A 17140-nucleotide genomic window follows, 5' to 3' on the forward strand; every position below is an offset into this window, starting at 1 on the left:
GGGTGCTGTAAAAAATAGAAAGTGAGGGAGAGGGGGCTGTAAAAATGGAGTGAGAGCAGAGGGGGGCTGTAAAAAATAGAGGGGGGGAGGGGTCTGTAAAAAATGGAGGGAGGGGGAGAGTAGCCTGTAAAAATGGAGGGGCAGGAGAGGGGGCTGTAAAAAGTGGAGGGGGAGAGAGATTTGTAAAAATGGAGGGGGAGGAGAGAGGGGGGCTATAAAAACAAAGGGAGGGCAAGATGGGGGTCTGTAAAAATGGAGGAGGAGCAGATGGGGGCTGTGAAAAATAGAGGGAGGAGGAGAGGAGGCTGTAAAACGGAAGGGGGGAGAGGGGGCTTAAAAAAAAGGGGAAGGGGCTGGGTGTTGGAGTGAAGAGTGATTTCTTTGGCGCACAATATATAGTACATTAATAGAATAAAAACATAATAAGGAGGCCTAATTATTAAATGTAGGTGCTATTTAATTTAATGTCAGAGCTATATGTGGGGAAAATAAGCATATTTAATATTTATGTGAATGCTATTCAATTGAAGGTCTTATTATGTGGAAGAAAAAACAGATAATGATTTAACGTGGGGCTGGTTGTGGTTAGGGTGGTCTAGTGTTTAGTAATTACTCGATAATCCAGCAGGTGAGTAATAGCTACCTCTTTTCCAAACAGGACCCCAATGTTCCAGGATCCAACAAATCAGCAACTGAGTTTAAGACACCAGCAGCAGTCACTGGCAGGAATTTTCCTCTGGCGGTGCATTCCCAAAAGTGTGCGGTAAAGGGGGGTTGGCAGTCCTCTGTCTTTCCCAGGGCACTAAAATGTTTAGTTACGGCTCTGTGCCTCTTTTCCCCCTGTTGTGTATTCACGCCTTTCCTTCCTCTTTTTCTGCTGGAGTCTCACAGACAGAACCAGAGCTAGTAGCTGCTGATCAGAATTGACGTGGACAAAGGGAAGCACAACCGTGTCCAACACCACATAGCTGAACTGAACCTAAGGATAGCAGGTAAGTACAGTATTCTGATTTTAAGCGTTTTTGCTTAATAGTACACTTTTTTGGTATGTTTAAATCTTATTCATTGTGCTTAAACCATATTAGTGCATGAGCTAATGGGGTTCTGAGACACTGCAGGGATTCTTTTTTGTAGATTTTGCATCCACTAGGGGACACATTTTTTAAAGGGTGAAAAGCCCTTTAATAAATCAAAAGGGAATTTTTTTGTTTAACAGGACTACTGCTGGCGATAGTGCTGCTATTGCTGCTGGTTAATCATGCCAGTGGAAAGATTACCTTTGCGTGTGGAAGCCTATTTAAGAAATATCTCGGTGCTACTTGTACCACCGCAATACCTGTTCTCTTATCACCATCTCAAGGGTTGTCCCGGCTTACCACCATTGTGGCTAAGGCTAAAGGTGTGCTAACACCACTTACTTTGTGTTGGCCCTGTCCGCAGTTTGTTTTGGCTCACCTACATGAGGCCACTTTCAAAAAAATTTCAGGGCCACTTTAAGTTCCCAATCTGCCCCTGTTTATAACTGTTCCAATCATCACTCTGAACCACACTTACTACTCTTGTTTCAGCTGTAACCTCTTCCAATCAGAAGCAAGCTCTCTTGTGAGCAGGGCTCTCCCTACAATTGTTTTTCATGTCTACACTTATTTTCCTAATTTGTATGTACCTATTTTATGTATGTCCTGTTTTCACCACTGTCCAGCACTGTGGAGCCTTACACACTTAGGATGATAATAACAATTGAGTACGTACAGAGATTGATATGATTGGGATTGTAATGTGATTGAGTGTATGTTGAAATTTATATGATTGTAATGCTGAGATAAATATTGATTTGGGAATAGATGTATGGGAATGTTTGCTATATGAATACTGAGCAACATGGGAATTGTTTTCATAGACAAGATAAAAGTCACATGGGAGACATATATTGTATCATCTGTGTTGAACTGTTAAATGTACTGAGCTTGAGTCATTAAGGAGAGTAAAGCATAAAAAAGGAGTAAGTTTGTATCTGGGCAAAACCATGTTGCATTGGAGGGGGAGATAAATATAAAATGTGGGGACAGATTTATAGTCGGATTAGGGCATGTCATAGATCAACTTTAAATTTCAGTGTACAAATTAAGTATTTGTGTGCTAGATGAAAAAACAGTCAGTATTTAACTTATGTGCAAAATAATAAACTAATTTGCACCCCTTGTTTTGTAACATGGTTTGTCCCAGAGAATATTTACTCCCCATTGTTTAAGCTTATATTCCACAAGACTCCCCTTCTGGGATGACTCCCAGAAGGGGACCAAGGGAGGTATTGAGAAGAGAAGGGACAGTCTGTAACAGTCCCTTTTATCAGACAGCCACTCTTAGAGGATCCCACTATCTGGAGTGAAGTGGAGGAATTCTTCAGGGTAGAGAAAAAAGATTGAGAGCAGGGATGTTGGGGAGTGTTTTTGGTGATTTGATCCTGGAAAGAATGCCAGCGTTGAGGTCTAGGCTTCTGCTGGACTGAGCGTCCTGCTGGTACATCTGCAGTTCAGAAGAACTACATGGGACAAATGTATCGAGCTGCGAGTTTCCAGCAGGTTATCATTTATTTAGTACAAAATGATAGCTAGAATCTGATTGGTTGCTATAGGCAACATCTCCACTTTTCAAACCCTCCAGAAACTCGCAGCTTGATACATTTACCCCATGTGTCTTGGATTCTGAAAGTCAGAACATTCAGGTGACTGAAGCAACTTAAGCTAGTGGGGTAAGGGACAAATAATGTGGTGAACCAGCCTGACATTTATTTACTGTTTGTATATAGTATTCTAGTGTTGTTTTTATTAAAATAAATGTACTGTTGTACTTTTCTAACTGCATTTGCCTGAGTGACTATAAGCAGGTAGAAGGTACTGGGTAGGCTTCCATTGCATAGTAAGGCACTTATGGGTGACCAGCCAGTGTGAAGTGGGTAAATTGGGCAGTATAAACCTAGTATCTTCACAACGTTTAATCAACTGGATCTTTCCTATCCCTTCCCTGCCATTTCTCATCTCTGCTGTATGCAGTTCCCAGTCATGTGTCCCATAAAATGGGTACTAAAAGCACAGTGCCAGCATCAGTAGAATGGGTGCATTGAAAGTTCCATCCCCCACTCCTAAGTGGCACTTGAACACTGATGTCTCTCCAGTCATCCAAAATTTGTCTCTTGATTGCAGAAGGAGCTCCTGGTGATATGAGTCCTGGGGTGTAAATGTATGATCCTCCGATTTCTGAAAGTCGCCGGAAATCGGCGACTTTGCAGTGAACATTTAAAGCGGCGATGGCTTGTAAAGGCTTTACAAGCCATCGCCGCTTTCAGTTATCACTGCAGAAATCACAGGATCATAAATTTACCCCCTGGAATCATAGCAGGCAGTGACTGACATTGTGAGGATTTACATGTTTTAAGGATGCCAGATGATTTTATGTCAGATTTCATTTTCAATTCTGTAAGAATAAAAGGCCGAAGTCTCAAAAATTCAGATGTATTAGAGAATTACACATAACCTCCTTTTTCCTATAAGTAACGTAAAGCTGCACACTAAACTTGTGTGGCAAAATAGTTTACAGATACACCATAACAACCAGAATACGTAGTTTGTGGACACCATACAGTGAGACTAGAGCTTATTAGTGTGGGTGGGTGTAAAGCAATGCTTTAATTGATAAATGTATTTGTAAATAAAGTGTGTTCTGTTACATTGAGATTATACTCTGAATTGAAAGTTTAAAACCAAAAAAAATTGGAATTATTTGTGTATCATTTGGCCAAGTCGCAATATGACTGAAAAACAGGCTGTAGGCTCATATTATTTTGCTAATTTTGTCAATAAAAATAACAGATTTGTGTGTCAAAATGCAGAAGAACCTGTACATTATTTTATTTTTTAGTGTCGCTCTTATCAAAACAATTGTGCAGCCTTTAAGTTTATTAAAAAATATAGGACTGCAATGAGTGCACAATTAAATTTTGTCAGCTGAACAATATTCAACAGTGTAAGAGGTAGGCAAGACTTGTAATACATGTAATGAAGAGACAACTTCCTGCAAATAGGATAGCACAATATTTATATTCCATTGACAGAGATATGCAAGTGTTTAGAGTGAATTTGGTATTATTTTAAAGCATATTTACATAGGATTAAATGTTTATTTCAACAGCTGTATCAGGAGGGGGTGAAGTTTATCTTGTGCGATCATTTGGGTCCTTGCAGAAGCCATAATCTGTGTTTGTGATCGTCCCGATAATAGTTCTGTCCACTTCACAAGTTAGCCCAATTTCACATGGGCAGTAATAGTAGACCCCATAAAGATGCTAAAGAGAAAGATGCAATTATATTATAGAAGAGCATTAAACTAATGGCTATGGCTATGATTTCATATAAAACAGCCTTATATTGTAAAATACTTCCTTATATATGCATTTATGTCATGTTAAAAAAAAAACATAAAAAAATGAAAAAGTCATATTTCCTCTAGGCAATACACTTTGCCTTTTATTTGAAGTAATGCAAACTATATATTTGAGAGTAATTGCAGTGCTTTTAGTGCTAAGCAATGTTTTGCAATTAGGAAACATACAAAAAAAAGGACATTTGCTGCAATTGGAAAATGACATTTGCAAAATGTGTGCATATTTTAGTCTCTTCGGAATGATCTGAATTCAGAGGTATTTGTCAATCAACTCTCAGCCTAATAATTAAGATTTGCAAATGTGTATTCCTTACAGATTATTATACAATATATTCAGGGGCGGGCTAGACTGGTGGGCAGGGGGGCATATGCCCTCGGGCCAGACAGAAATATTCTATTTTAGGCCGGTGGACTGTCCGGTGGCTGGCCCCTCCTCCAGGACCAGCCACCTTTCATGTTGGCCGCAGATCCTCCTGATCCGTTCTCCCTTCCTACATGTGGCCTATCAGTGAAAGGGCAGGAGTCGCATGGCACGTGCACCACATGACAGGTGCCATCCCATGTGAGAAGTGCTGCAGACAGCATGCGGAGGGAACAAGGTAAATGTGGGGGGAAGAGTGTGTGGGTAGGCCAGTGTGTGTGTGTGGGTAGGCCAGTGTGTGTGTGTGTGTGTGTGTGTGTGTGTAGGCCAGTGTGTTAATGTAGAGTGTGTGTGTGTGTAGGCCAGTGTGTTAATGTAGTATGTGTGTGTAGGCCAGTGTGTTAATGTAGTGTGTGAGTGGAGGCCAGTGTGTTAATGTAGTGTGTGTGTGAGGGGCCATGGTGTTAATGTAGTGTGTGAGTGGAGGCCAGTGTGTTAGTGTAGTGTGTGAGTGGAGGCCAGTGTGTTAATGTAGTGTGTGTGTGTGGAGGCCAGTGTGTTAATGTAGTGGGTATGCGTGAGTGGAGGCCAGTGTGTTAAAGTAGTGTGTGTGAGAGTGGGGGCCAGTGTGTTAATGTAGTGTGAATGGGGACCATTGTGTGTTAATATAGTGTGAGTGTAGGCCAGTGTGTCAATGTAGGGTGCAGGGGGGGGCTGGCAAATGTCAGCCCGGTGGGCAAGACTTGACTCAGCTACCTATTTTAAAGGGAAAAAAATGCAGGTGGCCCAGTGACCCAGCCCAAGTTAGCGAACTGTGGGACCGGCCAGGGGGGCAGATGCCCCGCAGCCCAGCCTGCCCCTGGTAGTGTGTGTATGTGAGAGTGGAGGCTAGTGTGTCAATGTAGTGTGTGTGTGAGAGTGGGGGCCAGTGTGTTAATATAGTGTTAGTGCAGGCCAGTGTATTAATATAGTGTGAGTGGAGGCCAGTGTGTTAATATAGCATGAGTGGGGGCCAGTATGTTAATGTAGTGTGTGAGAGTGGTGACAGTTTGTGTGTGAGTGGGGGCCAGTGTTTTGCTTTAATAGAGTGTGTGTGGGAATGGGGGGTCTTAATATAGTGTGGGAGGTAGGCTATTCAGGTGCAGGTGGGGGCTATTTATTTGTGGGGTGATGGTGGGGCTATTTAATTTAGTAGTGAGGCCTATTAATTTAAGATTAGGTGACAGGATCTTTAATGCTGGGGTGGTTTGGGGCTATTAATTGAATATGAGGCTAATTTTGGGGAGGATGACTATTTATTAAATGTGAACTTGAATTATTTAATTCTGGTCATGGTTGTGTAAAATGGTTATATTTGTTAAACGTAAGTGCAATTTAATTTATTGCTGGGGCTGTTTGGGGGAGAGAAATAGGTTTATATATTAAATGGGAATACTATTAATTTAATGTTGGGTTTGGTTGGAGGGAAATAGATCCATTAAGCAAATGTGAATATTATTATTTTAATGTTGGGGCTGGAGGGAGACATAATTATAAAATGTGGGTGCTATTTTTTTAACACTGGGACTGTTTGGAGGTTTCTAAATTTTATGTACCCATTTGTTTTTCCAAATAGGGCCTCCAACATTCCAGGATCCAGACAACCAGCAAATGAGCTAAAGTAACCAGCAGCCACAAGTGATGAAAGTGACAAGAACAGATAGGAGAGATCAAGACAATCTGACAACTGTCCTGAATCTGGTGGGACAGTCCCAAATTTGGGTGACTGTTTCACTTAGGACAGTTGGGAGGTATGTCCCGCTTCACCGTGTACTGCTCGTGAAGGCAGAACTGTGTGCACCTTACAGTAGTGCACACAGTATTGCCTGTGTATTTGTCTAACATGATAACAATGCTACATTATAGGGGGTTACCCTGTCTAAAGTGCCCAGGCCCCTCAGAGCCTTAATCCAGCTCTGGGCCTGGGCATAAATATATATATATATATATATATATATATATATATATATATATATATATATATATATATATATGGATTAAGCAACATTAAAATAGCCTCTTTTTATATAAATATATATTGTACCAAAAACCACCCTATAAGGATGGGCCGCTACTTATGGGTCAGTGCTGTATGCTTGCGCCCGGGGTGAAGTCTACCAGCCCTCCCCTGACTGGGGTGCATGGATTGTGACTGCTATGGGGTCCAGAGGCCTGCTTGGGAGACCCCCGGGGCCCAATCATCATCCCCCAAAGCTACGGCTCTGCTCTGAAAAAGCAGAGGCCTCTTCTGAGAAGTGCATGCACAGTGGGTGTGCATGCCGACCAGAACTGAGGATATTGGCCAGCAGATCCATTGCCGTACCCCTTCCCAGTTTTTGCTATGGGGTTTGGCGATGCAGACCTCTGCCCTGTTTATAGTGTTACTATGGGCACACATGGCTAATAAATCGTATAAATGTAATAAGGGCACTGTCTCAATGAGTGATGGAACTACAGTACATCCTCAGAATAGAAATAATTTGCATCATGCTGAACAAAATTATACCAGTACTGTCACCCATGATTACAACACCACTGTACCACAACAGCTTTGCTCTTATTTATAATGGGGAAACACTTATTATATGGCACTACATGTGCCAGCATGCACTTGCACCCATGTGCATGCTGGCACTTGTAGTGCCACATGTGTGGGATATAAATGGTGCCCCCATCATGAAATAAGTGTTGTCCCCATCATAAATAATTATTTTCACAATCAAATATGATATCCCCTTAATATAGTTATTTTCATAATGCCCCATAAAATAAATATTGCCACCTGAATATAATGAAAAATAAAATTTGTCTTCTTAATAAGTTAATTATAAATTAATTTTGACCCCATAAATCAGTGGTGCCTTCTCTTATGTTCTGAATTGCCAGATAGTGGCTGGTAGCTTGGGAGTTGGTCTCTGTCTATCTAGCATTACAAGCAGCGTCGGACTGGCCCAGCAGGGTCCCGCGGTAGGCCCCGCTGTTCGATGGCCCTGTCCCCTTTTGCTAGGGGGCGGGGTCAGAATTCAATTGGTACGGGGGACTGGTGTAAGGGGCCCTGACTTGTTTGAGGGCTTTCTGTTCCTCTATTATCCTGGCAGCGACCCAAACTGCTACTAATGGCTTGATGACAGCAGGTCACGCAGAGAAGAACTATACAATCTGTGTGGAAAGTACAGTTTGATAGATTTAGCTTTGCTGCAAGTCAGAGTGTTAGACTTCTCTCACTTTCTTAAGTCTGGTCCTCCCTTATGTATGCTGAATGATTGAAGTGTCAGGGTAACTTGCTCCCTTCCTGTTGCAGAGGGAGGTGAGACTATAAGTCTCTCTGTATTTAAGCACAGTACATTTTATCTGTTCAATACACAAAGAGATATGTGGCACTTTTTGAGAGTAAAAGAGAAAACACCATATAGAAGCAGAAATGAATGAAATGTAAATGTATGGATTCCTGTAGAATTATAGAAATAATACTTGTTTATCATGTTTATTATTATTATTACAAAACTTTACTGCTTAAATTTTTTTCTTTCTGTTCATTTGCTGTAAATCTTATTTTCCATATCCCTTTCTCACAATCTGGTGTGTTTCCTAATTGTGGCCATAAATATAGAAATTCTATAGATAACACATTCTAGTTTTAATGGATTCTCTACCAACATTGAAAAAGTTTTTATATGTTGTAGAATGTTAACAGAAAAAATTATAAATAATCATGATCACATTTAAAATAAAAGTAATGAATCAACTGGAATGTAATTAACAATTGTCATACATAAGCAGGGCTAATATGAATTTGTTAATACAGTGCGCTCTCTTTATATTACTCCCCTACACCAACCACATTAACCACTAGGTAAAGTCTCTGTATAAAAGTATATTCAAATTTATTCGTTTCATTATATGTTCACCACTTAATAACACTGCTCTTACCATAATACCAGTTTTAAGCTGTTATTTTAATAAGTGAAAAAATAATTATATCTAGAGTTTTCTTTGGAAGGGGGTTTAGTCTGACCCACTATCTTAAAAGTTGTGCTCCAGCCCTCTTTTCACATAATTGTTTTGTTAACTTACCAAATACTAGTGTTTGGGTAATTAACTGCACGCTGGTATGATCACATTACATATATGATAGTTACAAGTTACAGATGAAGCCTACGTAATAAAAAATTGCTTGTTACATCGGTTAAGTCCAAAATAATGAAATATTGTAGATGTGCAGGAATTGTATGTCTGTGGCATTTCAGACAATGGTGAATAGTTGGTTTAATGTTTCATGGAAAGCAGGCATATGTATAACATCTATTTGGTGATATTCTCACTAACCCTTATGAGGAGTTACACAAAAAGCTTCAAGAGGATAATTCTGCAGGAGTACAGGGCTGACATATTTGCATGATTTACTATCACAATATTCAGCCATTCAGAGCAAATATGAACAATTCAATAAAGAACTTGTTGCATAGAATTGAAATTAATTAATAAGCTATTGAATTAGTTTAAAACCCTATATGTTATAAGTGGCTCTTCCTTGGTTATATACAATAAGCAGTCTACCTTTCCTTTTCTTTCTATTAGAGGTACTACATACAAAGAGGTTATAGACTCCACATAGACACAGCTCTGAAAAAAACATGACATTAGAACTTGTCACAATTTATTGTTATCACATGTAGAGTAATCTTAATATTTGAGATTAGCGCAAGGTATGAATTTTTAATATTTAGTCAGTTCTTAGAGGCATGTGTGGAGGTCTGATGGCATGTGGGTGAGGAGGGGTAGGGGGGCTTCCTGTTTCATTTGTACTGGGCCCCATAATTTCTTAAGGCAGCCATGATCACCAGGGTCCCCACAGAGAAAAAGGTGTAGGTGCAGCCTGTGCTGCTCGGTAATACAGAGGAGTTTCTGCTCAATGCCTCTGCTGTGCTCTGATTGTCGGACACAGTCACTCAGCCAATCAGAGCACAGACACGCCCCCTACCCATTCTGCCATTGAGGAAGCTGGAGGCAGCACTGCAGGAAAAGGTAAGTGTATGGGGGTTTATGTATCTATGTGTATGAGAGAGAACGTGTGTCAGTTTGTATGTATCAGAGTGTGAGTCGGTGTGTATGACAAACTGTGTGTATGAGAGAAGGAGTGTTTGCATGAGAAATGTATTAGTGTGTCTTTGTGTGCATGAGAACTGTAGTAGTGTGTGTCAGTGTGCATGAGAACTGTACTAGTGTGTGTCAGTGTGCATGAGAACTATACTAGTGTGTGTCCGAATGCATGAGAACTGTACTTGTGTGTGTCCATGTGTTGCTACTGATTTAACATCTGGGCTCATTGGGAAGGGGAGCTAGAGTGTTCACTCATGGCTCTTCTTTACACTATTCTTGTACCTATCCTTTTTTCCCAAACAGAAACCCAACATTCCAGGACCGTGACAAGCAACTACTGAGTTTAAGACACCAGGAAGTGAAAGCTGAAAGAAGAGGTAGGAGAGAGCAGGATAGCTACCAACTGTTCTGATGGGACAGTCCTGATTTTTGTATTGATATAGGGGCTGGGGCCCAGACTGAACTTTTTGTATACACTGCATTCTTAAATGCTACAATATGGCACTAGCCATGTCTTTGGTGGGCTGATCATGCCCCTTCAAGTCACACATACAGGTGACTGACCACACCCCTTCTGGTGGGCTCCTACCATGACATTCCCTGGAGGGCCTTTTATTCCCGAGTCCGACACTGATTACAAGCTGGCATACTTGTCACTGCTGATGATAATTATATTGATGGTGCAGATGTGGAAAATACATATTCTTAGAATCTATGGCTTTGAAGCAGGAGCTTGTTTCATTTGTGATTATTTTTGTGTAATTTTCCTTTATCATGTATAGTAGCATATTTACAAAAATCATATTTCCCTGAATTCTCTGATTTATATTTTAGAAGTCAAAGTCAGGATCGTTGCTTTAAAAAAATCTCTACCTGATGTATTATAAATATATATACCCAACACCTCATCGTCTACCTGGGCAGCGCATTGCCTGATCATGAAATCGGCATACCCTCCTGGGAATTACAAGTTCCAACTGTGCTATATGGTCTAGTAGAAGGGCCTTAGCTGCTTACCTATTATTTCGTGAACCATCCGACTGCTGCGGAGATAGGGGCAAAGACACGGGCTGCCTCCCACCTTTATTGGGGCATAAGGTACGGACCAGCAGACTCTAGAGCACCATGTAACAGCCTTTACTGCTGCCTTCTGACCTACCTGGGTGCAGCTCCTTGTCTCTTCATTGAGACCCGCACTGCACAGCTACATCCACCTCTGGGGCTCCTGTCTGCTGGAGCACTGAAGCTTGACGACCATCTCAATTCGGTCCTGCGCACCTTCTCCATGATGGAGCTTCAATCTGCAGGCAAGTCATGCTTAAATTAAGCTAAAATCCCACTACATGCTCTGCATTATTGTACACACTTGGACTCGTTATTTACCCTGGTGCTGGGACTCTTTTGCCTGCTGACCATTCTAGTTGCACCCTTGGGAGATGATCTACCCTTGAGTGAATGTGAATCCTGCAGCTTTGAGGAAAACACTGTCTTCTGCTCTGAGTTTCCTTCTGCAGAGGTACTTCTCACATTTTCTGGACCTAGCATAGACATTCTGAAATATATTATATATGAAATTATATATCCACTGCCCCACTATCGCTGCACAGTATACATACTACTATCTCTAAACCAATTTATGCAGCATATGTAAACAATATTCTTCACTTCCCACCTTGAATAGGTAGCACCAGCTACCTATTCTACCTAGCTATTTATCCATTTTATAGCAGCGCAGTCATCTGTGATTTATGTTGGGCTTATTGCACTATGAGGTGCAATTTTACACTGCTCCAGCTTCATCCATAATGCTATCTGCTAATTAACCACTATGACTTTGCAAAATGTCACATCGGGGAAAGAAGCCTCCATTGACCTGGATGCTAACTGTGATTCTTCTGTACCCTGTCTTTAGAATTTCATTTCACCAACGGAGAAAGACAAAAAAATATGTAGACAAAGGAGTTTGGAAAAGCTCTGTGATAGCTCTGCACATGCAAATATATGGCCCTTTCTGAAAATTACAACCATTTCAGGTAGAAGAGGAGAGTCTCCTGTAGTCACTTCTGCCCATTCTGACCCAGAGTAGTAATCTTTTCCATACACTGAATCTGACTCACATATTATTCCCCAACTGAGATTGGAAATCGGGGAGATCCTTGCACACGTCAAAGTGATTCCATCCAAACTTCAAGTTTTAGAACATAGATTGCAATAACCAATGCAACAACAGTTAGCCACTATTTAGGGTGATATCTTGCACCTTGGAAATAAGATTTGCTACTCGAGGAAGAAAAGATACCTTGGCACACTTCTTTCCCATATGATAGATATTGTAGATCAACAGGCTGTAAGTCTGAAAGCCACGCAACTCAAAATGATGACCTTGATAACAGAAGTCGATGCAACAACATCAGAATTTTGGGGTCTTCCTGAAGATATTCCTCAGCAAGGTCTCACAGATGATCTAAATAAAATTTTGGTGAACTTTAAGAATTAGACCCCAGGAACAAATTGAATTTGCTTATAGGGTCTTAAAACCGAAAGGCAAAATTCTAAAGAAAATGAGGACTTTCAATGGCATAGAATTCAATGGCAGTAATATACCGATATTTCATGGTGCACACTACAACAACATTGAATGCTGAAATCTTTAACATAATAATTACAGAAAATAATCTTAAATATCGGTGAGGAATTCCTCTTAGTCTTCAAGTGATGCACAATGGGAGGCTAACTGCTCTCAAAACCCCTGGAGACCTTGATAAATTCTGCTCAGTTCTTGCACTCAGCAAGATTAACATCCCAGACTGGCGTGACTTTGATCTCCTTCCAAATCTCTAAATCCTTGCTACAGAGGAAGAACTGGCAGAGGCCCTGCCATCCCAATAATTCTTCTGAGAATAATAAGCACCCCAGAGACTTAGCTTCTACTTGAATGTAGAATTTGCAATACTTTTTGGTTGTGCATTGCATTTCTCTACCTTTCAAGTTCACCTGACAGGCCTTTATGATTATTCCATACTCCTCTAACTTATAAACATTTAGGGGTAAATGTATCAAGCTGCGAATCTCCAGCAGGTTAGAAAAACAACCAACCATCAGATTCTAGCTATGAGTTTGTAGTATGTATTAAATACACAGTAACTAGAATCTGAATAGTTCTTATAGGCAACATCTCCATTTTTCAAATCCGCCAGAAACTCACAGCTTGATACATTTACCGCTCAGAGTACTTTTCCTCTTAAAAATAGTTTTGAAATCATACATCGTACACTTGAAATTTTGTTTGGCTTCATATTGTCCCAGTCTACGGGTTCTATTTTATAATGTACATGTTTGGTTGTTGCTATGGTAATTCTATGTTAATTGTTGAGTTTAGAAGACACATCTGTTAAATCCATGCTCGATGTAATACAATTACATTTTTTGTTTTCTTGATGCTACACCTTTTATCCTCTTATCTCCCCCTTCATTCCTCTCCCTCCCATCTTTGGGGATTAAGGGTACATTACTTGACCATTAACATCTAACTATGATTATGCCATATATTTTGCCATTGCTCCTATGGATACATTGTGTAGAAATTAATGCTAAAGGACTGAATACCACCGAGAGGATAGCTAAAGCATTATGATCCTTACATTCTGATAAAGTAGATATAGCATTGATACATGGAAACCCATTTTAAACACTCTGCAAGGTGTCTCCTTGTACAATGTAAAATATTTAATATTTAATAAATTTTCACTTATATAATACAGCTAAAGCTGCAATACCTACACATTGACGATTCTCCTCATCTCAAGTCATCACTGAGTGGTTCTCTAAAATGTATTTCTTTATGGATATGGAGGACATTACCTCATCTGTAGATGACAATTACAAATCTATCTCTGATATCTGGTTCCATTGGTTAAACTTCAAGAATTCTGCACTTTACAGAAATAATCTCTCACCTTCTACCAGTTGAGCTACGTGTATCCCTTTATGGGTTAAGTTCTTAGACTCAATGTTCCATAGAATCTTACCAGATTAGATCGTGAGTAATGTAGAAAATTCCTCTAGATGTTTTTGCCATCATTTTATATTTTCTCTTTATGTACCATTACACTGTTAGGAACCACTCCAGCTGGCACAACACAACTCGGAGTCTACTCTGCCAGTCAGGTGTTCACTGGAGCCCCTGATGGTGGGAACAGGCTGAGCTGCAGACTGACAGAGGGTCGTGAAGTGTGTACCGGCTGGGGAGAACCCAAGCAAGCGGAGTGGAGTCCAAGCAGAGGGCCGGCAGCAGATAACAGTACCAATAAACAAGCTGAGGTCAGGGGTCACGAGCAGACAGGAAGGTCGGTATTGAAGCCAGAGGTCAGGGTCACGAGATACACAAGCAAAGTCCAATTCCAGGCAAAGGGTCATACACGGGTAATCAGCAGAAAGTCCAACAGGCAGGAACAAGGCACAGAGCAGGTCAGCAGACTGGATACAGAAGCTATAACCGGCAGTGAGGCTGCAGACCTCACTGCCTTAAATACCAGTGGCCAACAATCAGAGCCTAGCTCTGAATCAGACACAGCCCCCTGCATGATTAATGTACCAAAGCATTAATCAGCCCACAGGCTAGAGCAAGGCTTGTTTAATCAAGCCACAGGTTATTTAACTGCTGCGCATGCGTGCCCGGCTTCCTCCGTTGCCGGGACGCAGCGCAGAACACAAAGCTTCCGACTGTTGCCTCGGCAACTGTCGGCCAGGATCCGGAAGTGGCATCCCGGTCGTCAAGGTGACGGCCGGGACGCCAGTGGACGCAGTAAGCGAGACATACACTACCATTATATTGGGCTAAATTATTCTCCTTTCCAGCTTCACTTTCGTTCTTCCCCTTTGTATGTATTCCTCCCACCCCTCTGTTCACTTTCAAAACAGTTTTTAGAAGAATCTTTTGCGATAGGGTTAATACTATTTCTTTCTTATATTTTCTTTACAACCACTGTATCATATAATCTGATCTCTGAATATCCTTTATCTTTGCTAGTCATTCTTTCTCTCTCTCTCTTTCTGTCTCTCTCTCTCAATTACATGATGCTAGGCACACACGTTACCCACAACACATTATTAGGAAACCTCTATTTATTCCTGAATGTATCATCTTGGTTGGCTGGTACAATTCCTTGCTGAGTTCCTCTAATTCCCGATTGTTGGTCAAATCAGATTTTCAAAAGTGTATGTTACAATTACTAAAACGTTTCTGTTTTACAAAGAAACATAGAATTTGACGACAGATAAGAACCACCTGGCACAACTAGTCTGCCTAATTTTTAACCTATGGTAACCTCAAACCCTATTTGATCCTTAGTTATTTGTAAGGATATCCTTATTTCTATCCCAAGCATGTTTAAATTGTTCTACTGTATTAGTCTCTACCACCTCTGATGGGAGGCTATCCACTAATATGCTACCTACTCTGTGAAGTAATTTTTCCTCAATTATCCTCTGAGACTACTTCCCTCCAGTTTCAGTGCATGTCTTTGTGTTCTAATACTTTTCTTCCTTTGAAGAATGTTTCCTTCCTGTAGCTTGTTAAAACCTGTGATATTTTTGAAAGTTTCGATCATGTCCCCCCTTCCCTTCTTTGCTCCAAACTATACATATTAAGATTAGAGAGGTGCACTGACCATCCTGTTTGTATTTTGAAACCAGTGTTGGTTCTAACCCAACTTTGTGTTTCAACTTTGCTGACGGTTTTGTCGAGCAAATGCGAAAGGTTTTTGTTTTGGATCTGGATTTAATTAAATATTGTAAATAAATGTCACTTTGAGCTGTTTTTGCTCCTTTATTACTGTTTATAGCATTAATATTCATTTCCAGTCATTTGCAGTCTATTTTATAATGTCCCCTTCATAACGGTCCCAATTTTCACCAATGTTGGCCAAAGTCTGCAGTGAGTTGTCTTAATGCTTTGCTTTCTCTGATTAAATTCAAAATAAATAAATAAACTGAATAGTGTTGATATCTCCCTTTCATTGCACCTAAACCTCCTTTGCATGTACAGAATTACTATTACTGTAATTGAACGAATAAATAACCACAGGGACATTAGTGTAATTTCTCAAAAGGTCACAGTTTTTATTTAAACGAAAATGGTGGAGTAGAAAGCAATGGAAGGCAGCTAAAAACTAATAGCAAAAACCAAACTGTGGAAGGTCAGACTGTCATTACACCACTGCTCCCAGGGTATAATCCATTACAATGTTACAGCTTCCTAATTACTGTTATAAGCTTTTAGAACTAGCAGGAGAGGTCTTCACCTATAGCAGCTGGCTTTTCCGTAGAGTGGACGCACTCACAGGTACTCAGGATGCCCCCAGGACTTAACTCAATGTAGTAAAAGCTTATGAGCAGGAATCTTTAGAGGTATGAGAAATATGGTCAAGAGCATGCCCTCATCTCCACTCAAGAGGCAGCAATAATTTCATTACAGCCGCACTCCCCGTCTGCCTATCACTTGCAAGGACACAGCAGCAGTGTGAGGCGTCCCAGTTGCCCTGGTGTCCGAGTGAATACACACCTTCTTGGTGAACGCCTTTACTGCAAGTCTCGGGCAGTCCCCGTTACCCCGGGGTGGGATGAAGCTTGATTTTTCTGCTCTCTCTCCCACATAAATGTTTATGAGTCCCCTAGTTTAATTCAGAAGGGCAGCAATATGGCACAGAGCATATAAGGCTGCTATTACATTGAACTTAGTCTCTCTCAGTCTGTGTGTGTGTCTATGTAAGTGAATTTACACTGTATGTCGGAAAAAGAAGTGGCACTGTTGCACTAATTGTGGGGAGTCAAGACATATATTTATATTTTAAATCAAGGTAATGTATCTTCTCAATTTTTTATATGGGGTGCATCTTTTAACCTATTGGTATCACTAGTTGTGGATGAGAACAGAGGTTTGAACAAATTGATGCACAGCTTACTCACTTAGTATACATCTAACCAATTATGTAATAGTGGAATGTTAATAAAACCTAACTTTTATTAATTTGATATTAAACACAAGGTTATACAAAAGGCAAAATATGACAAACAAAAGTGCAGGTGAATGAACAAATAATGTGCTATAAAATAGCAGGCTGCACTCTGTAAATCTCTAATATCAATTGAGGTCCTGTATTTTCCACATGGTCAGTTAGAAATCTGGATTAATCATTTAAG

General features: G+C 40.5%; 1 protein-coding gene across 1 annotated transcript in view; it reads right to left on the bottom strand.

Moving 5' to 3' along the window:
* Positions 1–4078: 4078 nt before the first annotated feature.
* LOC142138757 (colipase-like) overlaps positions 4079–17140 on the bottom strand; it is a 28797-nt gene continuing 15735 nt past the window's right edge. The window contains exon 3 of the mRNA XM_075195688.1: positions 4079–4342. Within this exon, the coding sequence (XP_075051789.1) occupies positions 4211–4342 (132 nt within the window). The 3' untranslated portion in view covers positions 4079–4210. The remainder of the gene's footprint in view (positions 4343–17140) is intronic.

This window comes from Mixophyes fleayi, chromosome 2, assembly GCF_038048845.1.
Source record: "Mixophyes fleayi isolate aMixFle1 chromosome 2, aMixFle1.hap1, whole genome shotgun sequence".
In the NCBI taxonomy this organism is placed as follows: Eukaryota; Metazoa; Chordata; class Amphibia; order Anura; family Limnodynastidae; genus Mixophyes; species Mixophyes fleayi.